Source organism: Periophthalmus magnuspinnatus, chromosome 7 (genome assembly GCF_009829125.3).
Source record: "Periophthalmus magnuspinnatus isolate fPerMag1 chromosome 7, fPerMag1.2.pri, whole genome shotgun sequence".
NCBI lineage: Eukaryota > Metazoa > Chordata > Actinopteri > Gobiiformes > Gobiidae > Periophthalmus > Periophthalmus magnuspinnatus.
This window is the reverse complement of record NC_047132.1, coordinates 22879254-22904173: the sequence shown is the minus strand read 5'-3', so window position 1 is coordinate 22904173 and position 24920 is coordinate 22879254. Positions and strand designations below refer to the sequence as shown.

Below are 24920 nucleotides of genomic sequence, written 5' to 3'. Positions count from 1 at the left end.
ATTTGCTCTTTTAAGCTTAATTAAATGTGACAAATTAGCCATGTTAATGTAGTGGTTAAAGGATGTACTGCGTGCGATCAGGCATAGTGGCCCCTGACTATCTTTTCATCTTTTAATAGTAATTGGGAAACTATCTCGCAGCAATTTAGCATAAAAGTTGATCAAGTAAACATAAGGATTTACTCCCTGAAAGAGGTCCAAGACAAAAAAAAAACAAAAAACAAAAAAAACCAAACAAAAACAAGGGCACACGACATGAATTGGAATTAAACTCTCACTGTTAAAGATATAAAGGCATCTTAAAATGAATGGACATTACACAACTGTTGGAGCTTTACAAATAGCATTACATTTTATTAATATATTTTCATAAAACAAGTTTAAGACTGTATCAAAAACTCAGTAAAAACATTAGATTTCAACCATTTTTTGTGGTGGTATCAGATATGAAATGTACAGAATTCACACAGGCTTGCAGTTACTCACCATCATTTTGAGATCATGTTTTTTCTATGAAGGGCAAGTTAACTCTTTTGTACTGTCACAAATTATATAAGTGTAATCATAAATCTAGATTAAAAAATAAAATCATTTCCCACTCTGTCCCCTTTACCCCTTAGCTAGTTTTATTGGTTAAACACTAAAGTGAGTTTGTTTTTTTCCACAGGCACACAATTATGTACAACCTCTTGTTCCCATGCCTCTGAACTGGTCCTGCCTTAGACATCATTACAGAGAAACTAAAACGTTAAACTGTGGATTTACCAGAGGGAGAGTAGCAAATTCTTTTTTTTTTAGACGACTTTTTACATTTTAGAAAAATAAAATTCTACAGAGAACATTTTAGGCCATTTATTCTGTAACTATTCTGCAAACCACTTCTGATTAAGTTCGTTGCTAAGTTACCATGTAGTTGAGGGGCTTTGAACTCAGAGATAGTTGACGTTTTATTTCACTGTCATTGATCCTTATGTCTAAAATTAAAAGTACTCAACATTTGTACAATATAAAATTGTAATTATCTATATTTTTTACCAGAGTTGATTAACACATTTAAATTGAATACTGACCTGTTCTTAACAGTACTGTCACTTGAATGAATTTACGTTTTCTGCCTCTGGAATCCACATCACTGACCACATTGCCAGGTCTGACCCTGTGTTAACCATTGGATTCCATTGGCTTCGAAATCCTCGATCTGGCAACAGTGATCAAAAGACAGCACCTTGGCAACAGCAACCATCTTATCTCACACAGGCAGGTCCAGAGGCACACGCACGGAGAAATAAAAGAAATACAAGTGTTTTGTAACTTAATTAGGCTACGGCTATGACAGACATGACTAGTCCCATGTAATGTCCTTTTTGATGATGTAGTCGTGTGGTAAGGGTAGAGATTGTAAAACATTTTTTTGGACTACCACTTGTCTGAGTCAGACATAGTGCAAGGTTTAGCAAGAATTTGCATAAGTGCAAAGGTTGCATGTTATTATCAAGAGGGACCAAAAGAAACAATAGAACTCAAGTCAAAGTCAATGATTGTGGGAAGTGGTTCATGCGTTCAGTTCAACATTTGTCATTCATACCCCTCTAGTAATAACAGGCGCAAAATCTTAGTAAACCGAGCAGAGTACTGATAAGAGTGATATAAACTCAGATTAACACGGTGATGGAGAGCCAGAGTCTGTTGTCATGGTGACATCTGTTCAAAGGCCCCACGGGCTTCAGTCTTTCCTGCTTCATTATTATTTTCTATACAATAGAAATAGTACATCATTGAAGATAAAATCGACTCTTCTTGGCAAAATCAGACAAAAAGTATATGCAAGTCAAAAGCTGATTTGAAGAACAACAAAAAGTGATGCTGAATTACAAAGGTTTTTGATCCATTTTCTCTGTGCTAGTTGTAGAGAATATAGTCTTATTCTTTATGGTCTAACATGTTTTTGCCTGCTTCTCTACAAAGTCCAAGCGTTTGATTGAGCACATGTGAAATGACTCCAGTGTTGAAATGACTCCCGTATTGCACCTCGTGTGTGACAAGGGTAAGAGTGTGCGTTAGGGAGGCACATAGGGCGGAGGTGACCTGTATGACGTCATGTTCTTAGGCCGAGAGCCTTTGCCCTCGATAGGGACAGTGAAGGGGGGTGGAGGTTGGTACGGAGGTGCATTTGGATCATCATCCTGATAAATGGAGTACTCCCCAAGTAGATCTAGATCCTGGCTCAGGAGGGTGCTGTGGGGCCCGGCTATGTTTGGATACTCAGGTGGGGGCAGTGGTGGCTTCTCTTCCTGAAGTATCAAGGGGATACTGGAAGATGGAGGAGACTTGGAATCATCCAACTCATCTGCAAATATTATGGGAACACCTTTTTTAATAAATGTGGCTTGCTCCTCTATAGTCATCTTCCCTTTGCGCTTCTTTTTGTAGCAGACCATGGTAATGATCCCTGCTATAAGCAGAAGGGCTGCCACTACAACAGCAGGAATGACAGTATGTAGATAGACATCATCTCCACTGCTTACTCGCCCTGTGCCCGGTGTGGGTGCCACTGTGGGCATGGCAGGCAGGGGAATTTCTGCTGGAGGAATGAATGAATAGGTCTGGCATTTATTGGTCCCACGAACAGAGATATTAATGGGCTTAAATTCTGGCTCCATGGCTTTGATAAACGCCATCTTGGGAGTGCCTTGATGGTCTGAGATCCTGTTGCTCAGAACTGTGATCTGGTCTTTTGGACAGCTGCTCTGCTGGAGACTGTTATTGGTCCACTCCACCACAATGGAGCCACGAGTGATGTTTCTTAGAGTCACTGTGCTGCTGTTGCGATCACCAAGAGCATACGCCAACTTTTTTGTCAGTAAAATTTTCTTATGGACATCATCGGAGAGGCTTTTAGGATCACCATGGAACCGAGCTGCAAATACGGCAGTCGGTTTGTCATTAGATGCCCACTTGTTAACCTGTACTTCAAAGGCATCCATGATACTCTTGCCCCCCTTATCTGTAGCCAACATGAAATACTCGTGCTTGCCTGCATGCTGTGCCTCTGGGAGTCCATACAGCAGCTGGATTGTGCTGTTGAACTGTATCCAGGAAGTCTCACTCACAGCTTCTTTGGGTGTCCTCTTCAAGGTAAGACGCAATTTATCAGCTGTACCATCTTCAATATCATAAAAAGTATCAGTTGGGATTTTGACCTCAAAGTATGTACCAACCCAAGCGTTAACCTGGTCAATGGGGTTACGGATCTCTGGACTTCTGTTTTCTGGAGGCGCAGACTGGGTTGTCGTAGTGCGCTTTGGAGGTTTGGCTGTAGTAGACTTGGGTCCTTTCGGTGCAGGGGTAGAAGATTTGGGCTTCTTGGGTGGCTTCTTTGTGGTTCCTGTCTTGGGTCTCTTGGTTGTACTCGGTAAAGTTGGGGAAGCAGTAGCCTCCACAATTGTAGGACGTGTCATGGTGGGTTGGACTGAGATGGTACTTGTGGTTCCTAAGACTCTGGTAGGCTGAGGTGGTCCAAAGACAGGTGTGTGTGCGATCTGATCCCTGATTCTCATAGTTGGCTTTACTGGGAGGGGCAGAGGGCCTCTCACAGGGGGAGCAGAGATGTCGGTTGCTGAGGCGATGACAGGTGAAGTTGGGGTGGGGATAAGACGTACCGGAGGCTCGGGGTGAGTGGTTGGTGGTAACAGGGAGGGCACTGGAGTTGGAGTATTGTACAGTTGTCGTCTCACTCTTTTGATATTATGTGGTTTCTTGTTGACTATGTGCCAACCCACAACCGGGAAGCCAAGTTTTGCGGACATTGTCCCGTCCTTTGCCAAATCTTGGACACTGCTAATATCAGGAATCCTGCTCTGGTCTAACGCACATCCCAGTTTCCATGACACCAGCGCTCCATTCTCCACCACCTTTTTTGCATTTCCTGGTCCAGCCATGAAAGCAGACATGTCAAATAGCCGGTTGTTGACAACAGGGACGACCCTCATGTGCTCAATGGGAACATGGGAAAATTTCCTCATGATGCTCAGTAAAGTGACTCTCTGTTTGGCGGCCATCTTGGTCAGGTCAGCATCTAGGATGACAGTGAGGACGGTGACAGGGTCCTCGGGGCCACAGGTAAAGGGCTGTACACCACTGGTCTCACTCTGGACAGTCAGGAGGGCCTGCTCGCTGTCTGCCCGCTCCTCTGGATGGACCTCGATAGAAAATACTGTACTTGGAGAAACCTCAGATCCAGAGATATTAGGCGAACCCACTTCTGAAACTGAGATGTGATAGATGCCTTTATCCTGCTCCAGAGCCAAGCCTCGCAGAGTGCAGCTCTCTCTGTCCCATAACAGCCAGGAGGGTAGGCTCTCTTTCCCCATTTCTGTGACCTAGAAATAAAAACAACATATTACAATTCTGACAGAAAAAATCTTAAGCTCTTCTTAAGTATTCAGTAAGTGTACACTAAAAGCAATTTGTGTTATATTTATTTATTTATTTATTCATTCATTTTCTTTTCCCCCTTTATCTTATTTCTGTTGTTTGACATTGGTTTGTCCCCCAGTCAGTCAAATAATGCTTTATAAAATAGGTTAGTCCTATAGTGCTGTGCTATCGATAGAATAAAGCATTTTTAGAACCTATATCATGGTTTTGGTATCATCATGATTCATGTACACTTTTTGTATTATCTTTAGGAGGACACTAAAGCCATCTGCTGCCTCTCACTGACAGAGGCTGACTAATGAGAGGGATGGGCGAGTTATGTTTGAACACAGAGCTGCATTTAAGTGAGAAATGATGAATCAAGATACAGGCACATAACTAAAATACAATACTGTCAGGTATCGCCATGTCGCCGAGTGATAATTTTAACTGTCAGTTGTAAACTATCCAACAAAAGACATGATCACATTTCTAATCTTTCTAAATCCTTCCAGTTTTCAGATTCACTTGGCATATCACTGTAAGGACTCATATTCCTCTGCACTTCTTTCACTTCTCCAACTCGGTTCAATTCATCAAGTTTATCCAAATATTCAACAGGAAGTATAGTCCTGTTCATAATAACTATGAGTCATCAGTCTTCATTGAGTCCTATGACAGGATATCATAGTGCATTACCCCACAGCCAATAATCATCTCGCCTCATTCAGAAGTCTGACTGGAACAAACCAGAGCAGTCAGTTTCAATCAGGGCTGACGCAGTAATCAGAACGAGCAGATAAATACTATGCACCTGACATTTACACAGGGGCATAATGTGTTCTATAGTTGTGCATTTAGGCTATAGCTATACTAAATAACTGCACACTTGAGATTTCTAAATATTGTATACTTTGAATGCTTCAGGAATGTAAATGCTATCATTAAACTAATGCCTTTTCAATCAAGTAGAAAAACTCTGATATAATATATATATATATAATATTATAATTTGTAAGATGTTATGTTTATCCCTACAAGTGTTGTGACTCCATCTTTCATTATTCCACTTATCAAATTGCCATTTTTTTTTGTCAAATGAGAGCTATAAGTTGAATATCTTTATGTTTATACTTTTTTTTTTCCTTATTCCTTTATTTATTCCTTGACACAACTTGCATGAGAATTCTGCCTGAAGTAGTCAAACATATGCCAAGCTTCAAAACACAACTCTCAGCTGTTAACAGTTTATATAAAAAAGAAAGACCAAAGAAATAATTTAATATTCTAATTTAGCATCTCACTAGACTGTTACATGAAATGCAGTAATAACATATTAAGCTTTTTTAAAGTGTTTTATGAAGCAGTATATGAATGTGAATAATATTGAGATTTGTAAAAATAAGAATATTGACTATACAACTATTAAAAATGCTGCAAAAAGCTACAAAAAATTGTAACTAAAAGAAATTTTCAGTGTAATCTTTCAAACAATGGCATACGGTGAAATACCTGCATTTTACTTTAACGTCTACCATAACATCTACATTTAAGGAATAATCCAAAAACACTTGTTTTACGTGAAAAACTAAACTAAATTAAAAAAATAAGAATAAACGTGTCTGTTTTAGCCATACATAAACCTATGTATTAATGAGCTTTTAGTTTTACAATATACTTAATGCAGGAAATGCATTTTTATGTGGGCAACACTTACATGGACATGACAGCTTCCATTGTCTTGTCCTAGTGGCACCTTAAGCTGGAACACCTGTCCTGCGATGGCAGACGAGTCTGGAATCCCAGAGGGCACTCCCATCTTTGCAGTGGACTCGGGGAGGGCTGAGGAGGGACTCTCTCCCACAGAAGACAGCGCATTCTGCAGCCCATTCAGCACTGATGACTGCATGGACGCCTCTAGCTCCAGAGACAGGGCCTCCACCAGAGTCTGCTGGTGGTCATGGTCTGTGCACTGGGCCATGTTCAGTACAAGTCCTATTAGCAAGAGTATAGTCCTGAGTAGAACTTCCCTGCTCCTTGCAGCCACTCCACACCTCATCTCGCTGTGTTTATAGTGCATAGTAGTAGGCCTTTGGGGCTGCCCGACAGATGTTTCACAACTGAAGAGGCCTTATGCACTCAGGTCAGTTCAGAGGCACAGTCAGCTTGTCTAATAGTGACACAGGTGAAGACTTCCCTGTTGTCCTCTGTGATCCATAAAGACGTTTTCCAGCAGTCTAGTAAATTGCCATGTCCGGTGTCTAGAAAGGAGAAGAGAATATTACAATTAAAACAAGATCTAACACTTGCTGTCAAATCTGATGGCTAGCAGAGACAACATTGTGCACATTAATGTCACAATAAATCAACCTTTGTAGACAGTGTGATCACTGGTTCACTTCGATCACTGCACTTTCACTTAATAGCGAATCTCATGAGATGCGAGTGACAAAGGTTGTTTGTCTTGGTTGTAAGTTTTAATTAGGTGCCCTAGGGGGGGAATTAGAGTCTCCATTGTACTGACCTAGCCAACCCCAATCCTGTAGCACTCAGGAATGGGTAGAGGGGGGTCAGCCAACTGCCTGGAATCCTAATGCCTGAGCAGCACCAGCCGCTCATGTCAATACTATTGCTTTGTTTTAAAATGCTACTATCTAAGATAGACTGAATTGGTAGTGTATGATTTGTGAATGAAACATGGACCCAATATTGACTGTGGGCCACCTAGACATGTTATACCTCATTTGAAAGCTTGGACTGTCCACAATTCCATCACTGAATTAATTTCACAAGTATCAGCGATGAGCAGAGCTATTTCCCAGTTAGAGTGAGACAATTGTTTAAACAGTAAATATTTATGAAAGCTTGGACTGTCCACAATTACAAAAATACATTGATAAATGTTAAGTAATTGTAGGGGTCATCCCAGAGAGTAACTAACAGACATTACATGAGTCAGAAACCGTCTTATAGTTCCTATTAGTGAGTTAACGTGCAGATAATGTCTCTGAGTACAATTAAAAATTATGATTCACCACTTGGGCATAAAATCAAAAGCAGTTCATTGGGACTGACTAACTCAGAAATACACATTGTCTGTGATCAGTGAATCACTGTACATTACAAAATAGTTCTTCAAAAATTTGTTTGAAAAAAGGCTTTTCTTCCTGGATGACAGTAGTAGATAGTCAGCTGCCTCCAATTATGGAGTAATTTTCCCATTGATTTGGTGCAGATGACCTTCCTGATGCCCTTTGTTTATCTGGGCTTGGGATTGGCAGAAAAAATGTGCCTGCATTTTAAATGGCTTTTTCTGAATTGTACATAGACAATAGATCTGTAATCTGAAACTTGTCCCACCATTTTAATTCTGCCTAAACCTTGGCCGTGTTGAGACTTGCTCTTCACTACTCCAAGTGAATCAGTCGGGTGAGACAGACAACTCTAACTAGGCAAACTGTGCATGCACATTAAAAACAAAGGCATATTAAATTCATAATTTAGCACTGAAATTATGTAAAAAGCATAATATCATATTTAATGACCACAGAATTTAATGATGTTGTGATCTATTTTCACTTGGGATTCAGTTTGCAATCCTACAATATAATACTCTTATGACATGAAGTCATAACAACTGAGAAAAATAATGCATATGATTGCAGTGTGATAAATTGCCTTGGTATTTGTGACTATTTTGTTTCTTGTGGATTGGCCAAGTAATTACAGAGATATTGACCCTAAGCAATGTACACACATACATTGTGATAGATTAACAACAAATACCATGGACAATGTTACACTATGAGCTCTTAGAATGTTGTAACTAGAGTAACCTATTACTTGGATAATAACATACTGTGTAGTAGCAGCTTGGAGTATCCCTCCTTATCTGTAGCTGGTACTGAAAGTTGGGAGATGAGCCCTATAAACATTATCTCAGATACCACACACAGTGAAGTCCAGGCCCACTGAACTGACGTACCAGATCTAGCAGCAGTCTCCTGACACTGCCTGAGCTGAATAACAAACATTTTCACAGGGCAATCTTGCTTCATATTTTACATGCAGCTATTGTACTGCTTTCAACACTAAATTGATTGTGTACAATAAACACACCTATTGTTCAAACTGTAATTAAATATGAGATCACAAAGCAGGGCAAAATCTACCAAAACAGCACAGTAAAACATCCTAACGGTGGACCAAACAGTAATTAAACTTTATGTAGCACAGATAGATTAGTGATGAGTGGACTTCCTTTCAACAAAACTGTGTGTATTATTAGACCTATCTAAAAGGGAGGCACTAAACATGTCAAAAATGAAAAGATAACAAAAGGACACTCTAAAAACAAAAACATTTTCCAAATACTGGATATTATGAAGTATTACTTTTTTCTTATTAGTCTTTAATCACCAATGACCACACCATGCTTGCTGCCCCCCTCTCACTGACAAAAGTTATGAAAGCTGGTCTAATACACTATTATAACCTTACCCTGACCTGGCCAAAGTTAGAAATTAGAAGAACAAAAGAAACCATACAACATATTCGCATTAAACACGACATATAATTGCCACGTTAAGGCTAAAAATGTAGCCAGGTGCATACTTTCCCAGAGCTAACCAGCTAACTAACACATATTGGCTACAGGGGCCCGTCTCTGCTACCCTCATTTGACCAAACAAAAGCTTTGAGTGTCACAATACCACCCATATATTCCAAAGATCGTACACATGGTAGCATGTACGTATAAAATCTTGAGAATAGGCAAAGATTGTGAAGAGTTGAACATACAAATCGATAGATGTGCTCGCTGCTGGCTGCGCGCTTGGCTACTGCGCTCCAGTCCAGTCTGTGGCTAAACGCAGAGATGCACCTGCTTTATTCTGGGCGCTGGTGCTGTAGCAGCCAAAAACACATTGTAATACTCTTTTGTACGATAATACAGTTTTGATTATAACAGTAAACTCGATTGGACAGTGCATATAACGCCTGGGTTTTAAAATAAATAGAGTCATTTGCGCAAGGAAGATTTTTTCACGCGTCGAAGCCAAATATGAGGAAAAGGATTGAACACTGATAGCACATAATGTGGCTAACCAATAAGCTAACGATAAGAGATGGTGACGGTGACAAATACAACTGGCTACGAGGTTTGTCAGAAGATGGATGACCTGTATATTTTCTCAACATGAAGCGAACCAAGACACGAAGGGAGAGGTATTTTCCAGGCACACATACGCGCACACGGGCAGCACCCAAAACTCAAGCTGACCTTGTTAGCGAGCTAATGTTAGCTAATGAATCCTCTTCTGCCCAGAGCCGAGGAGCAGCGCCGCGGAGACCAACAAAATGCCATCAAACATCCATTTCCCCGAAACCAAGACAAACACGGCGGGGAGGAAGCATCGGTGGCCGCTCCTGTGTCCGTGGATGGCGCTGGTTTGATGGTTTGGGTACTTCACGGAGGAGTCTAGCGCCGCTGATGCACCCCTCCCTGACTGTCCTCCCAGCAGACAGGTCCACAGGTTGAGACCAATCACACAGCAGCTAACTCCGCCTACACACTCTTCATAATGTTATCTATTGTATTGTATTAAATGTGCTATTACACATTTGCCCTGCACTTATAACACTGTAGGTTATTTGCAGAGATGCAGTTACTAAACCATGCATGTGAGCTTATTTGGAGAGCTAGACTGAATTAATTAGAAAGCAAACCGCAAAATATCACTGTGAAATCAAATTCATCTAGTTTAACCTACACCTACAGTCTGTGAATTTGCCTTGAGTCATAGCTAATCACAGTCCAAAGGTTATTAAAACTGGAGTTGTTTTGACACTCAGTGAGGTCTGCAAACATTTACCCAGATGTATAAGCCACTTTGAAATGAAACAAACTAAAAAATAGCCTAATTATTTCTGCCTTATAATCACCCTATAGAGGCTATGGAACAAGCACAGCATTTATTAGCTCAGGTAGACCTAAATATTTGCATTGGATAGTCCCATGTGTTCACTGAAGCTGGTATAGATCAATATATAAAGGTAATTAACATAAATGTGTCTGTCAATTAGGAGAAAATGGTTTATAAAAGTTCAAAAGCCATTGGTTCATTCGTATAGTTCAAGCATTTTAAGCACTCTTTTAAAAGTGACACATTTCCCCATTGTGAAGAGAGCCATAAAATTAGAAAAATAAATAACGTTGTCAAGACCATTAAAGAACCAGCTAAATAGAAAATAGACTTTGTAGCTCATTTTGTTAAATTTGCATGTCTCATAGCCCATTTCAAATATCTTTCAGAAAATGTGTTGCGGTTTATGTGGCTCCATCATCATACATTATCATAAATCGCATTAAAATCTTAGCCGCATAAGATCAACAGTCAACAGCAAGTCAAACAGGGCCCTTGTATACAGTTCTAATAAAAATCCTGGCAGAGAGATTAGGTTTTGACTGAGATGGTGCAACAGAGCCTGCCTCCAACAGTTCATAGAGCTGTCAGTCATCTCAATCCATGTGACTCTTTGTTCACCCCGGCAACCAAAGTTGTGGGGAAGGAGCAGATTGTATTGTGGAAATGATGTTATAACAACTGCCCCAAATAACAAATAAAGCAATTGAAATCACTCATCTTGTTTTGAGTGCGTAAGCTAGTCTATCACAAATACATCAGGAATAACACTACTGCATATACCCAACAAAGTTCATTTCTCAAACTTTAAATCAGACGCCTAAAGATTTTTACTGTTTCTTTCCTGGACTACTTACCAAATTTTGAAGTTACAGTGTTCACTTGCTGTCTTAACCCACATCAAGTGTTGGGTATAAGATATAAATAGTCATTCACTTACTCTGTCAGTGGTTACAATATTATGGCTGATCATTTGATGTTGAAGCCAGAAGGAAAATAGCCCAAATAAATGCATTTTTTCTCCACCAGCTCTCATTTTTCTGAAAGACTCAAACCCAAAACACCTCCGGCTCCACTAGACCATGATGGCAGACAGCGGAGGGGCTTTCATGTGATTGCTCGTATCAATTTGAGTTTTGATGTGTGAGCACTGAGCAACAAAGAGAACGGATTAGGAATCAGCTGACTCTCTGCATTTTCTTCCAACTGACTTAAGGGCTACTTTGAGCACCACAGTTGGACTTAAACAGGCTGAGTGAGACGACCTAAATGGCACCGTTTCTTTCTTTCTTTCTCAGTTTGGCATAAATGCAGTTGAAACGATTCTATATGCCTACTGGGCTCGCACAAAAGTCTGATGCAGATGTTTGGAGGGCCATAACTGTGAGCCAATATGTTCTAGTCTGAAGTCAAAACCTTCATGTTCTGCAGGGGGGATTTTTTTGGCATTTTTTCCTACTGATTTTGTTTTTGTGTTTATGCTAAAGGTGCACTGTGTAACTTTTCCAGCGGGGATTATTTATTTTATCTTCATTTAACTACTCCAGTTTTATTGCTCAAAAATACTTCAAAAAAATGTTTTCTTACTGTGTGTGGGATTTGCCTCTCCACAGCTCTTTCTTATAACTTGGCTTCTCACAGTGGGCAAGAGTTAAAGTTAAGTTAAATGCCCTATTGCAGAAAATTTTAACAAATTGCAATAACATCTCCACAGAGTAAATCAGGGTGTTTAGTGTTTGAGAGAAGAACTCAGTGTAAATATGCAGGGTTTGCTTCTTAAACAACATTATAACAGAGAAGAAAACAGTGTAGTATAGGTCCTTTAATAGTTCACATTCTAAGGTACTATCAAAACAAAACTAAAAGAGGTCCTAAAGTTTTAGTATTTTTAGAAATTAATCAAAAAACAACACAGCCAGTTGATTTGAAAACACTTTACAATAATGTTCTGCTGTTGACTGTTGCATACAATCCATATTCACAGCTCATGTGATTACTGCAATTTTGTTATATTTTGTATCAAAGGTTGATTGTGTTTCAGAAGATGGTAAAAAAGTGAATTACCTTCAAAACTTTAGAGTAAAAATTGGTCTGCATCCATATATTTTTATTGCTTGATCCTGAACAAAGGCTTTCTGTAACTATGGCTGGATTGTATAAGCTTGTGAACATTTTAATGCAACAAGAACAATGTGTACACACTGTTCAGGAGCCAGTGCTGTGGAGTCTTCCTGTGTTACATTACCAAGTAACCAAATAAAAAACAAAATGGCTCAGGATGGGCATCCAGTGTAATCTTTGCACAGTAGATAACCTGATGATTTGACATAGTGAACACCAAAATGAAAGAAGATGATATTGCATAATGAAATCCCCTTCTAAGAAACCAAAGATGATTACATTGGTCATTAGCGATGTTGTACATTTCAGAACAGTTCAAGACACTGCATTAACAGTGAAACAGACACCAAGTGAATGTGTGAGACCCAAATGTCCTCAGTGACTGCAGTAATAGTTTCCTTATCAGCGACAAACAAGCCTAATGACTGTGAGACACATCAGAAAAACATCAGCCAATAAAGAGAGCACTAATGTCCTGACCACAGAATGACCCCAGGAAACACAGCAAAATCAAATCAGGACTGACACAATGCACTCATAAATGTACACTGCCGATGTGAGCAGTTATATCTGGAATTGCCAATCCAATACAGCAGAGTTGTAGGATGTAGTTTCATGGCATCATCAGCTCAAGGAAGCACTTAAGAAAGAACATTAAAATTTTACATACGCTTGCAGTTTTTTGCCTTTTTTGAATTTTATAACATTCAACTGGTGTATTTATAGTTTTTGGATGGGGCCGTATCAAAATCTTACTTTTACTTATTTACTTCAACTTATTTTGAAGAAAGCATGCAATTCAAAGTACCACACAATTATGTCCCACTATCAATAACACCAACTTCAAAGGGTTAAGAAGAGAAAAATATTTGAACTATGAGGATACGTTTAGTGTTAAAAATGTGAACTATGCCGTTATCTGATTTTACCTATAGCCTACAGGTATTTCCGCTGTAGGCCCCATTCTTTAGAATTTGGGACTGGCCTGTGTAGAGAAACTGCAGCCTCTTGAACTGCCTCAGCACAACATTATATATTAGATCTTGACGTTGGTAAGAACATTTATTTACTATTAGAAACGTTATGTAAGTTGAAGGTTGAGTGACTGACAATAACACATATATCTTTACTTGCAGGATCTCTCCTCTCTCTTCTGTGTGGGTTGATGAGTACTGCATCTTCGCAGTCCTCCAGTTTTCCAAAGCCTGAAGCACACTGGTGAGGTTATCATGGGACAGGGGTGGGGTGCATGGCGGGTCAGAGGGTCCCAGGTGGATGTAACATTATAGCTATCAATCACGGTGAAGGTGAGAGAGACTACGGGGCATATCCAATCGTGAGTCAGAGGCCGATGGTGACTATGAACTAGGTTTATAGACAGGTTTATAGAGTCAAGCAAGGATCTCCAAATGGACTGTGGAAGAATGGTTGCTCTAAGCTGAACTACAACTGGAAATATTTAAAGCTAAAATTCTAATACGGGGTGGGCGGTATAGACAAACTTACGATGTCATAGATGTCTTTAGAATGTTAATAACAAAGTGTATTTGTTGCATTATAGTAACATAAGAACTACAAAACTTCCTTGTAAGTTCAAATCCACAACACTGTTTATTCTCCCATTTACTTATAAACTAATATTGGACTGTCAACACTGATATTTAAGAGCACAAATCTGATGTTTTATTGTGAATGTTATGCTGTTAATTTTCTGTCAAATTGAACTGTTTTAGCTCATTCATCTCAGGCTGTAATTTTAACAAGTGCATTTTGCCATAAATATATTAATGAACTAAACAACACTTCTGAGGAGTGTGGATGCAAGACGTTCTTTAAAGGTGCACTGCGTAACGTTCAGGTGGTGGGTTTACTGCCTGCTTGTCTCCATGGAGATGTTATTGTTTTGCCTGGAACGTTCCACGCTATAGCATTAAACATTTATGTCCTTATGGGTGTTTTTATTGATCATAAATATGAGCACATGCATTCTGATAACCAGGCTTGCCTCTCCACAGGTCTGATCTGTAACTTGGCTGGTGACATCACTTGTGAAATGAATGATATCGCCATGGAGACAAACAGATGGTGGACCCTCTCTCTACCAAAAAGTTACTAGTGCAACTTTAACAGTACAGTACTATACTTAAGTAAATATTAGATTTCTCTTCAAACAAAAAAAAAAGTCTGACAAAAGGACAAAAAGTGAGGGACTTTATTTATGTATGTATTTATTTATTTATTTATTTGCATATCTCCAAAATAACATTCACTGTATTATACATAATTCAATGTAATGCCTACCTCTAGAATGAAGTACATTTTGGGCTGGTAATACATGGAGCCAATTTGTGTCCATAGCTCAGGAACTTCACCCACCGTGCCTTAAGTAAAGTATTTGCATATACTCTAAAAATATGTGGGTGAGTATACCACCACCACTACTACTACCACACCTAAAATGACTACACTAATAACCAATGCTTCTGTTACATTGCAAAAGTACTTTTACTCATGTAGTATTCAAAGTAATGTTGTCGTTTTGTTTTTTTTCCATTGTCCTTTTTTCAGGAGTCTCTGTGTATCACCTATGGGCCTTTGGTAGTGTAATCAATCAAACACGGTGGAAGACACACATCTTCTCTTCTGAATATGCTGGTATGTACTCAGGAAATGACTTCTGCTTTCCACCACAGTGTAAAATGGCTGCCTCTCAGGGACGCATATCAGTGCTGATCACATGTTGCAGTCATATTTGTTTGATAAGAGCTGAACAGGAGAAAAGCTAACACAGGGGAGAAGCATGGAGGCTGAAGGCTCTTTGTATGGCTCCCCCCGCTGCTACTGCTGCTGCTTGCTCCAAGGCTGCCTCTCCATCTCTCTCTCTGTAACACAACACCAGAGTCAGTATACAGGGCTGGTGCCAAAGAACTGCTACCCAAATCCATCTGCGCTGTCTCATTAGCAGATAAGAGGCTAATCTTCATGGTGGGCAGCAGATAGACGTCCCAACACAAGGCTGCTCTTGTCACACGGACTGCATTCGGAACATTCCTCAGATGTGTACAGGCACGTGTGAGCTCAAACTAAAACTTGAAGTAGTTTGTTTTTTTTTCTTCCTGCAGTCCCTGAGGCTTGGAAGTTATATGATACTGATAACAATGGATTTACTGTATTGTCCTCATTGTGCAGGGTAGTATTAAGTCTTAAGTGTAAAAGAAAGAACCAGTTACAACGCACAAGGACTGCTGGTGCAAAATAATAAGTAAAGAGGGACGGTGGAGTGGCAGACATGTTAGCATTGTCTGCTTACAGCAATTTATATCACCTTTATGTCTCTGTTTCCTCCAGGTTTATATAGGATTTTCTCCATCAAAACTATAACATGTACAATAGGCTAATCAACCTACTTGTGCATGTGTAATCTTTTATTACAACAACCTGATACTGTTCACTCTGTTACTCCTAGACTCATATCTTTATCAAACTTGAGGGGCAACAGTAGCTCAGTTGGTGGAGCGTTTGTCCAATGATCGAAAGGTTGACGGTTCAAATTCCACTCTCGACGTGAACATCATTGGTCGAACAGTCAAATCCACTGACCCACAGGTTGGCGGTGCGATTCCAGCTCCCACAAATTAATACTGGGTACACTGGTGTATGAATGTATGGGTGAATGGGTGAGTGGTTCTTTGATGTAAAGCGCTTTGAGTGGCTAGAAGGTGAGAAAGCGCTATCTAAAAATGCGGCCAGTTACCGTTTGATGTAACTGACCGTGAAAGATTAAAATCCATAGCTACTGATTATTACAACAACATTAAAACAACAACTGAAAGGCTAAATTTTACTGGCATTTCTTTATGTGAAATAGTTAACAATGGAATAATGAACAATGGTCTCAGTATTAAACCCCACACACATAAACTGCTCTATTATGCACAAAGTAATTCTCTAATCAGCCTTATGGGTCTTAGCTCATCAGTGGTACCAAATTCTGCTGTATTTCTACATTTTTGATTTCAGTTGAACATTTTTCCTCTTTTCACTCATGTTGACTTCCCAAGGTCGCATAAAGAGCTGATGGCGTCACTGCTTTCATATGCACACAGCCTGTAGAGTCTTGCCTACGATGACTGCAGTCTGTGTCTCCTCTTTCACTGTTAGCACCAAAAATGCACACAAGGTATTTGGCACATAGCACTTGATTAAAGCAGGTGTAAGATCATGGATAAAAAAGTAGATTGTGAAAACCTGTAATCTTAAATTTACCAACACATCATTTTGGATTGATTTATAGTGTAATCCAATTTTTACTTTCACAAACTCTATGTGTAGAGGTCTGATTATAAATGGCTGTATTAATCACAGTAGAAGTGATTGCAGTAATAATAATTGGCAGTAAGTGTTGGAATACTTATAGTTGTTATAGCATCGCAGTAACCTAATTTCTGTGTGTTTCTTGATGTACTTTACTTTAAAGAAGTGTTCAGAAACCAAATAACCAATATCCATGGGTTTGGGAATGATGAAAATGACAGTTTTCATAGTGATTAGCAATTTAAAACAAAAAAGTCCTCAAAATGTTGCATATAACAGAACATTGAAACCTCTGACCATAAATTTTGGTAATGTGAATGCTATATATATTCCAAGTAGCCATACGTTTTAATCTCTCTCTTATGTTTCCCACATAGGAACCTTCTTCACTACTTTGACATGGCAATCTTTTTGAGCACTACTTCTTTCAGATCCTTGAAGCCCCCTATATGTGAGCTCATATTCCTCCCTGGGGCCTCATGGCTCTCTAAACACAGACTGTTATTAAGTAGAGAGGTACGTTCCTATATGATGACACTGGATCCTGTTTGAGACATGGCCCCCAGCACCATGTCTTCACACCTGCACTGAGCTCACTGCACTAAATCAGAACACAGAAGACACACAACAGGCGTCACACATCTCCTTTATTGAAACATGAGAGCGGCTTGTTTAAGTCACGTTGACCATAATTACATACAATGACGCATAAGAATACTAATCAAAGGAGTCTGCAAGTAGCAAAAACAAAAGCAGTAGTTTCATTTGCAGCATACGCTATTTTGGATGAGCGATATCACCTCTGTCTGTGTAATAATATTTTTATCTCTTTTGCCTGATTCTGACTATATGAGCAAGCTAACCATATATTAATGATTTTGTGTTTTTATTTTTCTAGTTTAAAAGTTAACTCAACAAATCCTACTCAAAATGTGTAAATGTAGATGGGTTTCAGAATGATGAAAAGTTAAGACCGTTACCATAGAAATGAACAAATCTAAACAAAACACTATTTCGTTTGAATGGAACAGTCCTCAAAATGGCACCATATGACAGAAAGCTGAAACATATATATAATTATTGAAATCTAATCTTCTCTTTGAACTTATAATGTCTTTTCCAAATGAATGGTCAATGTTTATATAGTCTTTAATCTGTCTTTTGTCACACCTAATATAATTTCATTTTAATCTTACAAATGCAATTTCCTCTTCACTCTGAATGACAGGACAGTTCTGTGCTTTATAACTCTGTAGGGACTTAGCAGCTCTGTTGTAAAGAATTGAAGAACATTGGAAAAGCTTTCCATCTATTATCTATAATCTATATAATCTTGTCATTGGAGCCTGCTAAAGCTCCTCCTGGTGTGACAACCTCTGTGTTCTGTCTCACATTCTTCCCACATGGCTTGAATTCACATTTTCTTTTCAAAGCACTACAAAGGAAAATATGTTTTAATATACATTGGCATGGTACGGCATCTATATGTAAATGTAGGTTATCTTGTTCATATGTGTAATTTATGGTTCCCTTTTCTTCTTGAGACAGCAGATGTGCGCACACCTGTAGCTCGGCCTGAATTATAAAGGAGGTTTTGTATAAGGAATGCCTTTCATATTTCATAAGTAAACCAGCTTCAAAAGAGGACGTCAAACTGATAAAACACAGACACGGTCAAGAAGATCAGTCTTAGTCTTAGTGAATACAGCTAAAATGAAAGATGATAGTGTGCCAATATTTTTATTTACATGCCAAGTCTGAACAAATATTACATCATATGTCATTTAGTAATATTAGAACTTATATTAAAGCCCTATCATGTATTTTTTCCCCCAAATAAACCCAAAATAAATGCTTTTTTTTTTATTCATATGTTTTTATTGCTCTGAAATATGGCCCGTGTTCTTACTGTGAGCAGACTTGCATATCCACAAGCCTGACTCTTATTTGACCTGGAGGAGGGCCTCCCCTACTCAACTCCATGAAAATGTTTTTCTTTTGGCTATAATATTTCACATTAAAATATATCTATTACATGGAGAATTTTCCAAAGTATTTTATTTCCATGGAGTCATGCAGGTGATGTGCTACCTCCAGAAAGTTTCATGGTATTGCTTTAAACTGCTTTTGATACAGTGGCAGTCTATTCCTTGTGATGTATCCTGAAGTAGTGAGCCATAGTTTAATTTCCTATTACTTCATGTGAAATTTGGACCACCTCTGAGTTTCAGTTTAAGAATGTACCATAGTCAGGGATTCGTGTATACATCTGCTGAAACTTTTCTAATCCAGGTTAAGTCCTGTCTTAGCCTCTGTTTTGTCTTCATAAACTAACACACATTTATGGTTGATCCATGTTTGCTCCTGTTTAGACCCATGTTTGTCTATGAATTGGAACTGAAGAGTCAACTATGATACAAGGTGTTATTGGAAAGTGTTTGATTTTTTAGGACAAAATGTGCTGCATTGCTTCTTTTACCAAATCAGTAAAGTTTCAGAAATGGGATTTTGGTGAGAAACAGCATTGATCAGTACATTACTATGACAGTATTAGATAAATAGTTGAATTTAGAGTTGTGCTGATAAAAGCTATATAATGCAGTAAAAATTCAGCACTCATATAAAGTTTTTCTTCAGAAAAGACAACAAATGTTGGATGAGAGAGAAATAGGTTTTGCACTCCAAACCTTATCCAGATGTCTTTGTTTGAATAGCCTTTTACTGATAAAATTTGACCCTCAGTGGGTAGGCCTACTTGTGTGCCAGTCCCAAGCCAGGCTAATAAGAGAGAACTATATTGGAAGGCATCAGGTCCAAAGCCAAATAAACATATGCAACTATGGGGAAGTGTATTGTGGTGGCACTAAAGAGAAAAGTGAGCTGTCATCATTCATACAGGCCTGTTTGTCAGTTGTGCTGTAAGACTTGTTTGCTTGTTTGAATGTGAAGGACAGGGATGTGTTTGCTTGTCTGAATATGAAGGACAGGGGACAGGGTTGTTCCCATGCAAACTGCTGAGTGATGTGCTTGTTACTCCAGAGTTGTCTCTCTTTCGCTGCCATTTACTGTGAGAGGAATTTGTTCAGCCTCAATGCTCCTGAACAAGAGCTCATGATACACAGTGTGTTCACAATCAAATAAGCTCTGAATAACATGGAGGATGGCAAGAGGGAGTGCTTACACACAATGTCTGTCATCCCCAGGTCCAGGTAGATTATAATGTAATCCAAGTCATGTTCACTGTTACATTAACATTGCTAGTAAGAGATAAACGAAATAAAAAAACATGTATGACTTCATCTTTTTATAATTAATGAGTCTATACAGTTATGTATACACTCATTAAGTTAGTTGTTATTTATTTATGTGTATTAGACTGACATGTTTTGTACCCTACAGTGTGTTATTATATTTCTTAATACATTTCCATTGTCTGCACTGATGTCATGCGGATCAGGTGTGCCCTATATATGAGTGATAATGTGTGTTTAAGGCCAGGGCACTCAAACACCACTTACAGACATGCATCAATGCATGAACATGTTCTGAAAGCTTCGTTCAGATTCTGTGTCATATGGCGCCCCTTGCTGGTTACACCTAGAAAAATGGCATGGATCTACCTGAGAGTTAATTCTTATGGGTGAATAGTAAAGCCAAAGTTAAATCTGTCAACTGGACAAAACGTTGTAGGAATGAAGACGTTTCGCTGCTCCAAGAAGCATCTTCAGTTCTGAGGGTGAATAAAAACAAAAAGTGTTGTCGAGAGCATTCAGTGAAAACAAAAATAAATGAAACTGGAATATTGGCAGCTGTACAAATGAATATAGGCTCCATACTCTGAGCCTGGGGCTGTTTTCAGAGTCGCCCTCACGGAATCACCACAACTCCGCCGTCAGGTCAGTGCTCACTCCAGGGGAAATGACAGACGGAGGCGGCATTTACATTTTCTGCACTGATCAAACAGACATTGAATAATTTGGTCCTAAATACCAGCGCCGAGAGGAGAATGACCCTGCAGGCTACCTCATTATCACCATCACCACAAGTACTAATGGGAACGTCATAATGCGTCATGATGCTGAGACATCTGCGGGAAGGTAGACTTTAAACCAGAACCTATATAGGTATTATGTTGAACATGGTTATGTTTAATAAGTAGCCAAAAATGCCCTTTTTAATAGAGTAAGCTATTACCAGACTCATTTATACATTTTCAAATTCCATGACACATTAGTTTTAACACAAATTTAGGAATAAGAGCTTTTTAAAAAAGCCTTTTCAAAATGCCACCAGATGGCGCCATTAGAGTGAAAGTTAACCCAATGGCTCCATCCCAAATAACTTGCCTGGAGACCGTAGAGCCGGTGTCATCTGGTGTTCCTATATGTTTCTTTATAGTCTAAAGCGGTGTTAGCCTTAAATATAAAGTTAGAGGTGTGATTAAGTCATAGTACTCTCCATTGCGTACAAATCCCACTCGCAAATTAACGTGCGTAAAGTTGCCATAGTTAAAATACTCAGTCATTTTTTTTTGTTCCAATACTCACAATGTAAATAATGCAGCCTCTAACACTTTATATTGGAGGTGAGGAATGTCTTGGCCGTGTTGGCACAGTGTCCCTCATGCATACCCACTGTGCGTCATGAGCGCCTGTCCCAGCTGACATAAGGACATAAATCTGAGCCGAGTCCCGTGGGGGCAGTATACATACGGGGAGGAAACGGACTGGGACACGCGCGGGGTACACACAGCCTTTTACCTCTTCCTGATCGTTACAGAGACACAACAGTCAATAGCTGGATTATAACGGGGTGGTCGCATCTCTCCCTCTCCTGTGCGCGTGCCCCGAGCTCCAGTCTGCTGACACAACCTCCACGAGGACAGTCTGCGCTCGTGTCATTGGGACTCTTATGTGGATACGAACGCGTGAAAGCCAACATCCATGGATAAGTGAGATTTGTAGCGACCCTTTTCATGAGAGCAGGTAAGTCATTTTGGCAAGATCCGCACGATATCTTCCTATGCTATGAGTTCAGCGCGACAGTGTCTGGCAAATATGAACTTGCCTAGTTTAATTGGCTCTTTACTTCTTTAACAGGCTTGAAATATATCAGAATTCTTTGCAGATTTAGTTAGAGTCATACAACAGTTACAGTGTGCGTAAGATGTTTCAGCTGATTGAAGAGAAAGGTTGACTGTAGCCTATATTTTGGTGAAGCTCAAATAACGGATCTCTAAATCAAATAGACTGAAATCGCGTGTGCCTTAGAAGAATGAAATAACACTGATCACGGTTAGATTTGTAGTTGTTGTTTGCTTTGCCACCGGTTTAAATGTTCTGCTCATACTCTTGTGCGCCTATGTGTTGAAGAATATATTCATTCTATTCTAAAATGACCTCTCCAGCCATAACCAACTAATCCATGTGGTCGTCACCAGATGCGCAATGAATACAGTGAGTCTAAAGAAACAATGTGTCTCTTGTGAGTTTGTGCGTGGTTCTGTGATAATGAAAGTAGATGGGGGGTTTGGCAGAGCAGTCCTGAACACAAAGATCATTCTCTCGCAGTCCGTACTGAGGGCGCCTGGTCTGTGCTGAGGCAGCGAGTGCGCGTGACAGGACCATTATTCACCAACATGGATAATTGCATTAGTCTTACAGTAGATAGAAGAGATGGTCTGGAAAAAAAGGCATAAGGAAATCTCAAAATTCAATGGGAATTTGATTTGATAGCGTCTGGTTTCTTTTTCCAGTTCTATTGCGTAAAAACCGCCAATGCATTTAAAGTGTACTTAGCTTTTCCAACAAACGAAATAACTAACCAAAATAAAAATGGTCTGGGCACATGAGGTCACATATATGCAAGGCCTTTCTGTTAAATGGACCAATGTTGAAGGACATGAAGTTTTGGAAGAGCATCTGGCTTAAAATCAAACCATATTTAGTCTGGTACATAACCAAATCCAATAAGTCTTTTGAACAGGTGAATCAATAGAGGAGACAGATGATTTGTAGAGGTGTGGAGAGGTCAACCAGAGATTTAGTATAGCATTTAGATAGACTTGTAATAATTTAATTTACTTTATTTGATCAGATCTCAATACTTAGAAGCTTAGAAGCAGTAAACTGGCTATTCAATGGAAGCTAATCCTGAAACTTTACAATCGGGCAATCTGTAAAATAGCCCAGAATCAATGAAGAAACATCTGGAGCTTATTGATTGAGGAAATGTGACCCTTCTGCCTGGAGATGCTCATGAATTTTACATGCACTCTGTTTTTGCATCTGTTAGAGAGGAGGAGAGCAGAACACTTAGGCTCTCAGAAATTGTCACTCAAATAATAAATAGATCTGAGATTTGATTCCAGGGAGGGACTCTGTATTTCATGGAACTTTAACTTGTATTTCCACAGTTAGGTCTATTGGTCACAGTGCTCCTCTTTAGGCCTGTCATGATAATACATTTCAAAATATCACGAAATATCACGATAAACGATTATATTGAAACTACTTTATGCCACTGACACAGAGCAGGATGATCCCAGTAAACTTTTCAAAATAGAATCTATAATTAGAAAGCATGAGCTGCACAAATGAATATCAGAATGAACTAATAAAACTTTTCTTCTTACATAAAAATGGAAAAAAAAATCTCCACATTTTTGCAAAGAAACTGTACACACGATAAATATTTAACCCCAATATTGAACGATAAGTTGATATAGTAATTATCATGACAGGTCTACTTATTTTATACAAATTTGGTCCAATTTTATATGTCCATTAGATGTATGCCGTATTATTCTCTGTAACATTTTAGAAAGTATCTAGCTGTCATGGGCATGCAACAGGATAACAACAATAATACAAACTAAAAATGTATGTAATATGTCGAAAACTGTTCCTTTTTTGTTAAATTTAAGATATACATACTATATAAAGTAATTTACATGATTTAAGATATATCGCTAGACCCAGAATACTGTCTGTAAGCCTTACTGTGGTCTGAGAAAGTGAATCTAAGTGAATCAATACTGGTGTAATCAATATAACTTTGGAAGGCAAAATGTACAGTTCATGTTTCGTGTGCTTATACAGTGTAAAATTGAAATTCTAAAAATTGTGATTCTAATTTTGCTGACAATAACAGACACGTGTTCGTTGTAGCAGCCTGGCAGGGGAAACAGTGGTGTAATCAGAGCATTGCTGCTGACTCCCATCCCAGAGTAATTCCTTAATGCACTAAGAGAGCTGTAGATCTAATAAGGAGAGGAAGAGCATCGTCAATAATAGATCCCACCTGCATCAAGCAAAGAGACAGAAACCAGAGTCGGAACTGCCAACAATAATCGCTCATTCAAAACATGTTTTAGACTTAGGGGCAGGTGCGTGAGTCCTAATCGAGTTTGTACAGCCTGTCTGGTCATATCTCAAGGACATGGATTGATGCCTTACAGTTTTTTTTCAAATACAAGACTGGTTTATATATAATTAAACATAGCAGAAAAAATATATGCCAATAAAAGTGTTTTTCCTGGCTGACTTCTGCTGCAGTGTTAGACTTGTTCGCTAACTCCAAGACTGAAGGTCGATTCCTGCTACCATGTTTTTTTCTGCTGTTGTGTCCTTGGGTGCGTGGCATATCACCCATCTCATTACATTACATATTTAATTAGTGTAATTCATTAAAGTTGCACTATGTAACTCTTCTGGTAGCCGTCGGATTGCCTCTATGGATTTGCTATTGCTTTGCCTGGAATGTTTCACAGTATGGCATTAGGTTTAACTAACAGAGACAATCTGGCAGGCTACAAATCATATCTGTGGAGAGTCAACCCTGCTTTTGATTATAGAGGCATCTGACTTGCACCAATATAAGTTACTGTATGTAGTTTATCTGAAATGCTAATTGTAAAGAGATTAAACGGGTTCATGGTTTCAGCTTCCTGTCACATGAACCTTTTGAAGACATTTTCCTATTCAAACGATATAAGATTTTGTTCAGAATTGTTAATCGCTACGGCAACGTAATAAGTCATCATTCTGAAACCCATGGATAGTAAAACATCTGATACATTTTAATTCGCTCAAGTACAAAAACGGCCTCTTGACATCCTGTTGTCTTTCACGTTACCCTCTTGTG

The 24920-nt window shown here is 39.0% G+C and overlaps 2 protein-coding genes across 2 annotated transcripts in view; one reads left to right on the top strand and one right to left on the bottom strand.

Annotated features, from left to right (window-relative positions):
• Positions 1-326: 326 nt before the first annotated feature.
• LOC117372951 (dystroglycan 1-like) lies at positions 327-9952 on the bottom strand. Its single transcript, XM_033968803.2, has 3 exons — positions 9698-9952; positions 6134-6677; positions 327-4379 (listed from the first exon to the last, which is right to left on the bottom strand). The coding sequence occupies exons 2-3, from the start codon at positions 6494-6496 to the stop codon at positions 2058-2060; spliced, it is 2685 nt and encodes an 894-aa protein (XP_033824694.1). The 5' UTR covers positions 6497-6677; positions 9698-9952; the 3' UTR covers positions 327-2057.
• Positions 9953-21495: 11543 nt separating this feature from the next.
• The window catches only part of LOC117373950 (poly(rC)-binding protein 4-like), a 36952-nt gene continuing 33527 nt past the window's right edge, over positions 21496-24920 (top strand). The window contains exon 1 of the mRNA XM_033970078.2: positions 21496-21760. The gene's annotated coding sequence lies outside the window, so the exon portion shown is untranslated. The remainder of the gene's footprint in view (positions 21761-24920) is intronic.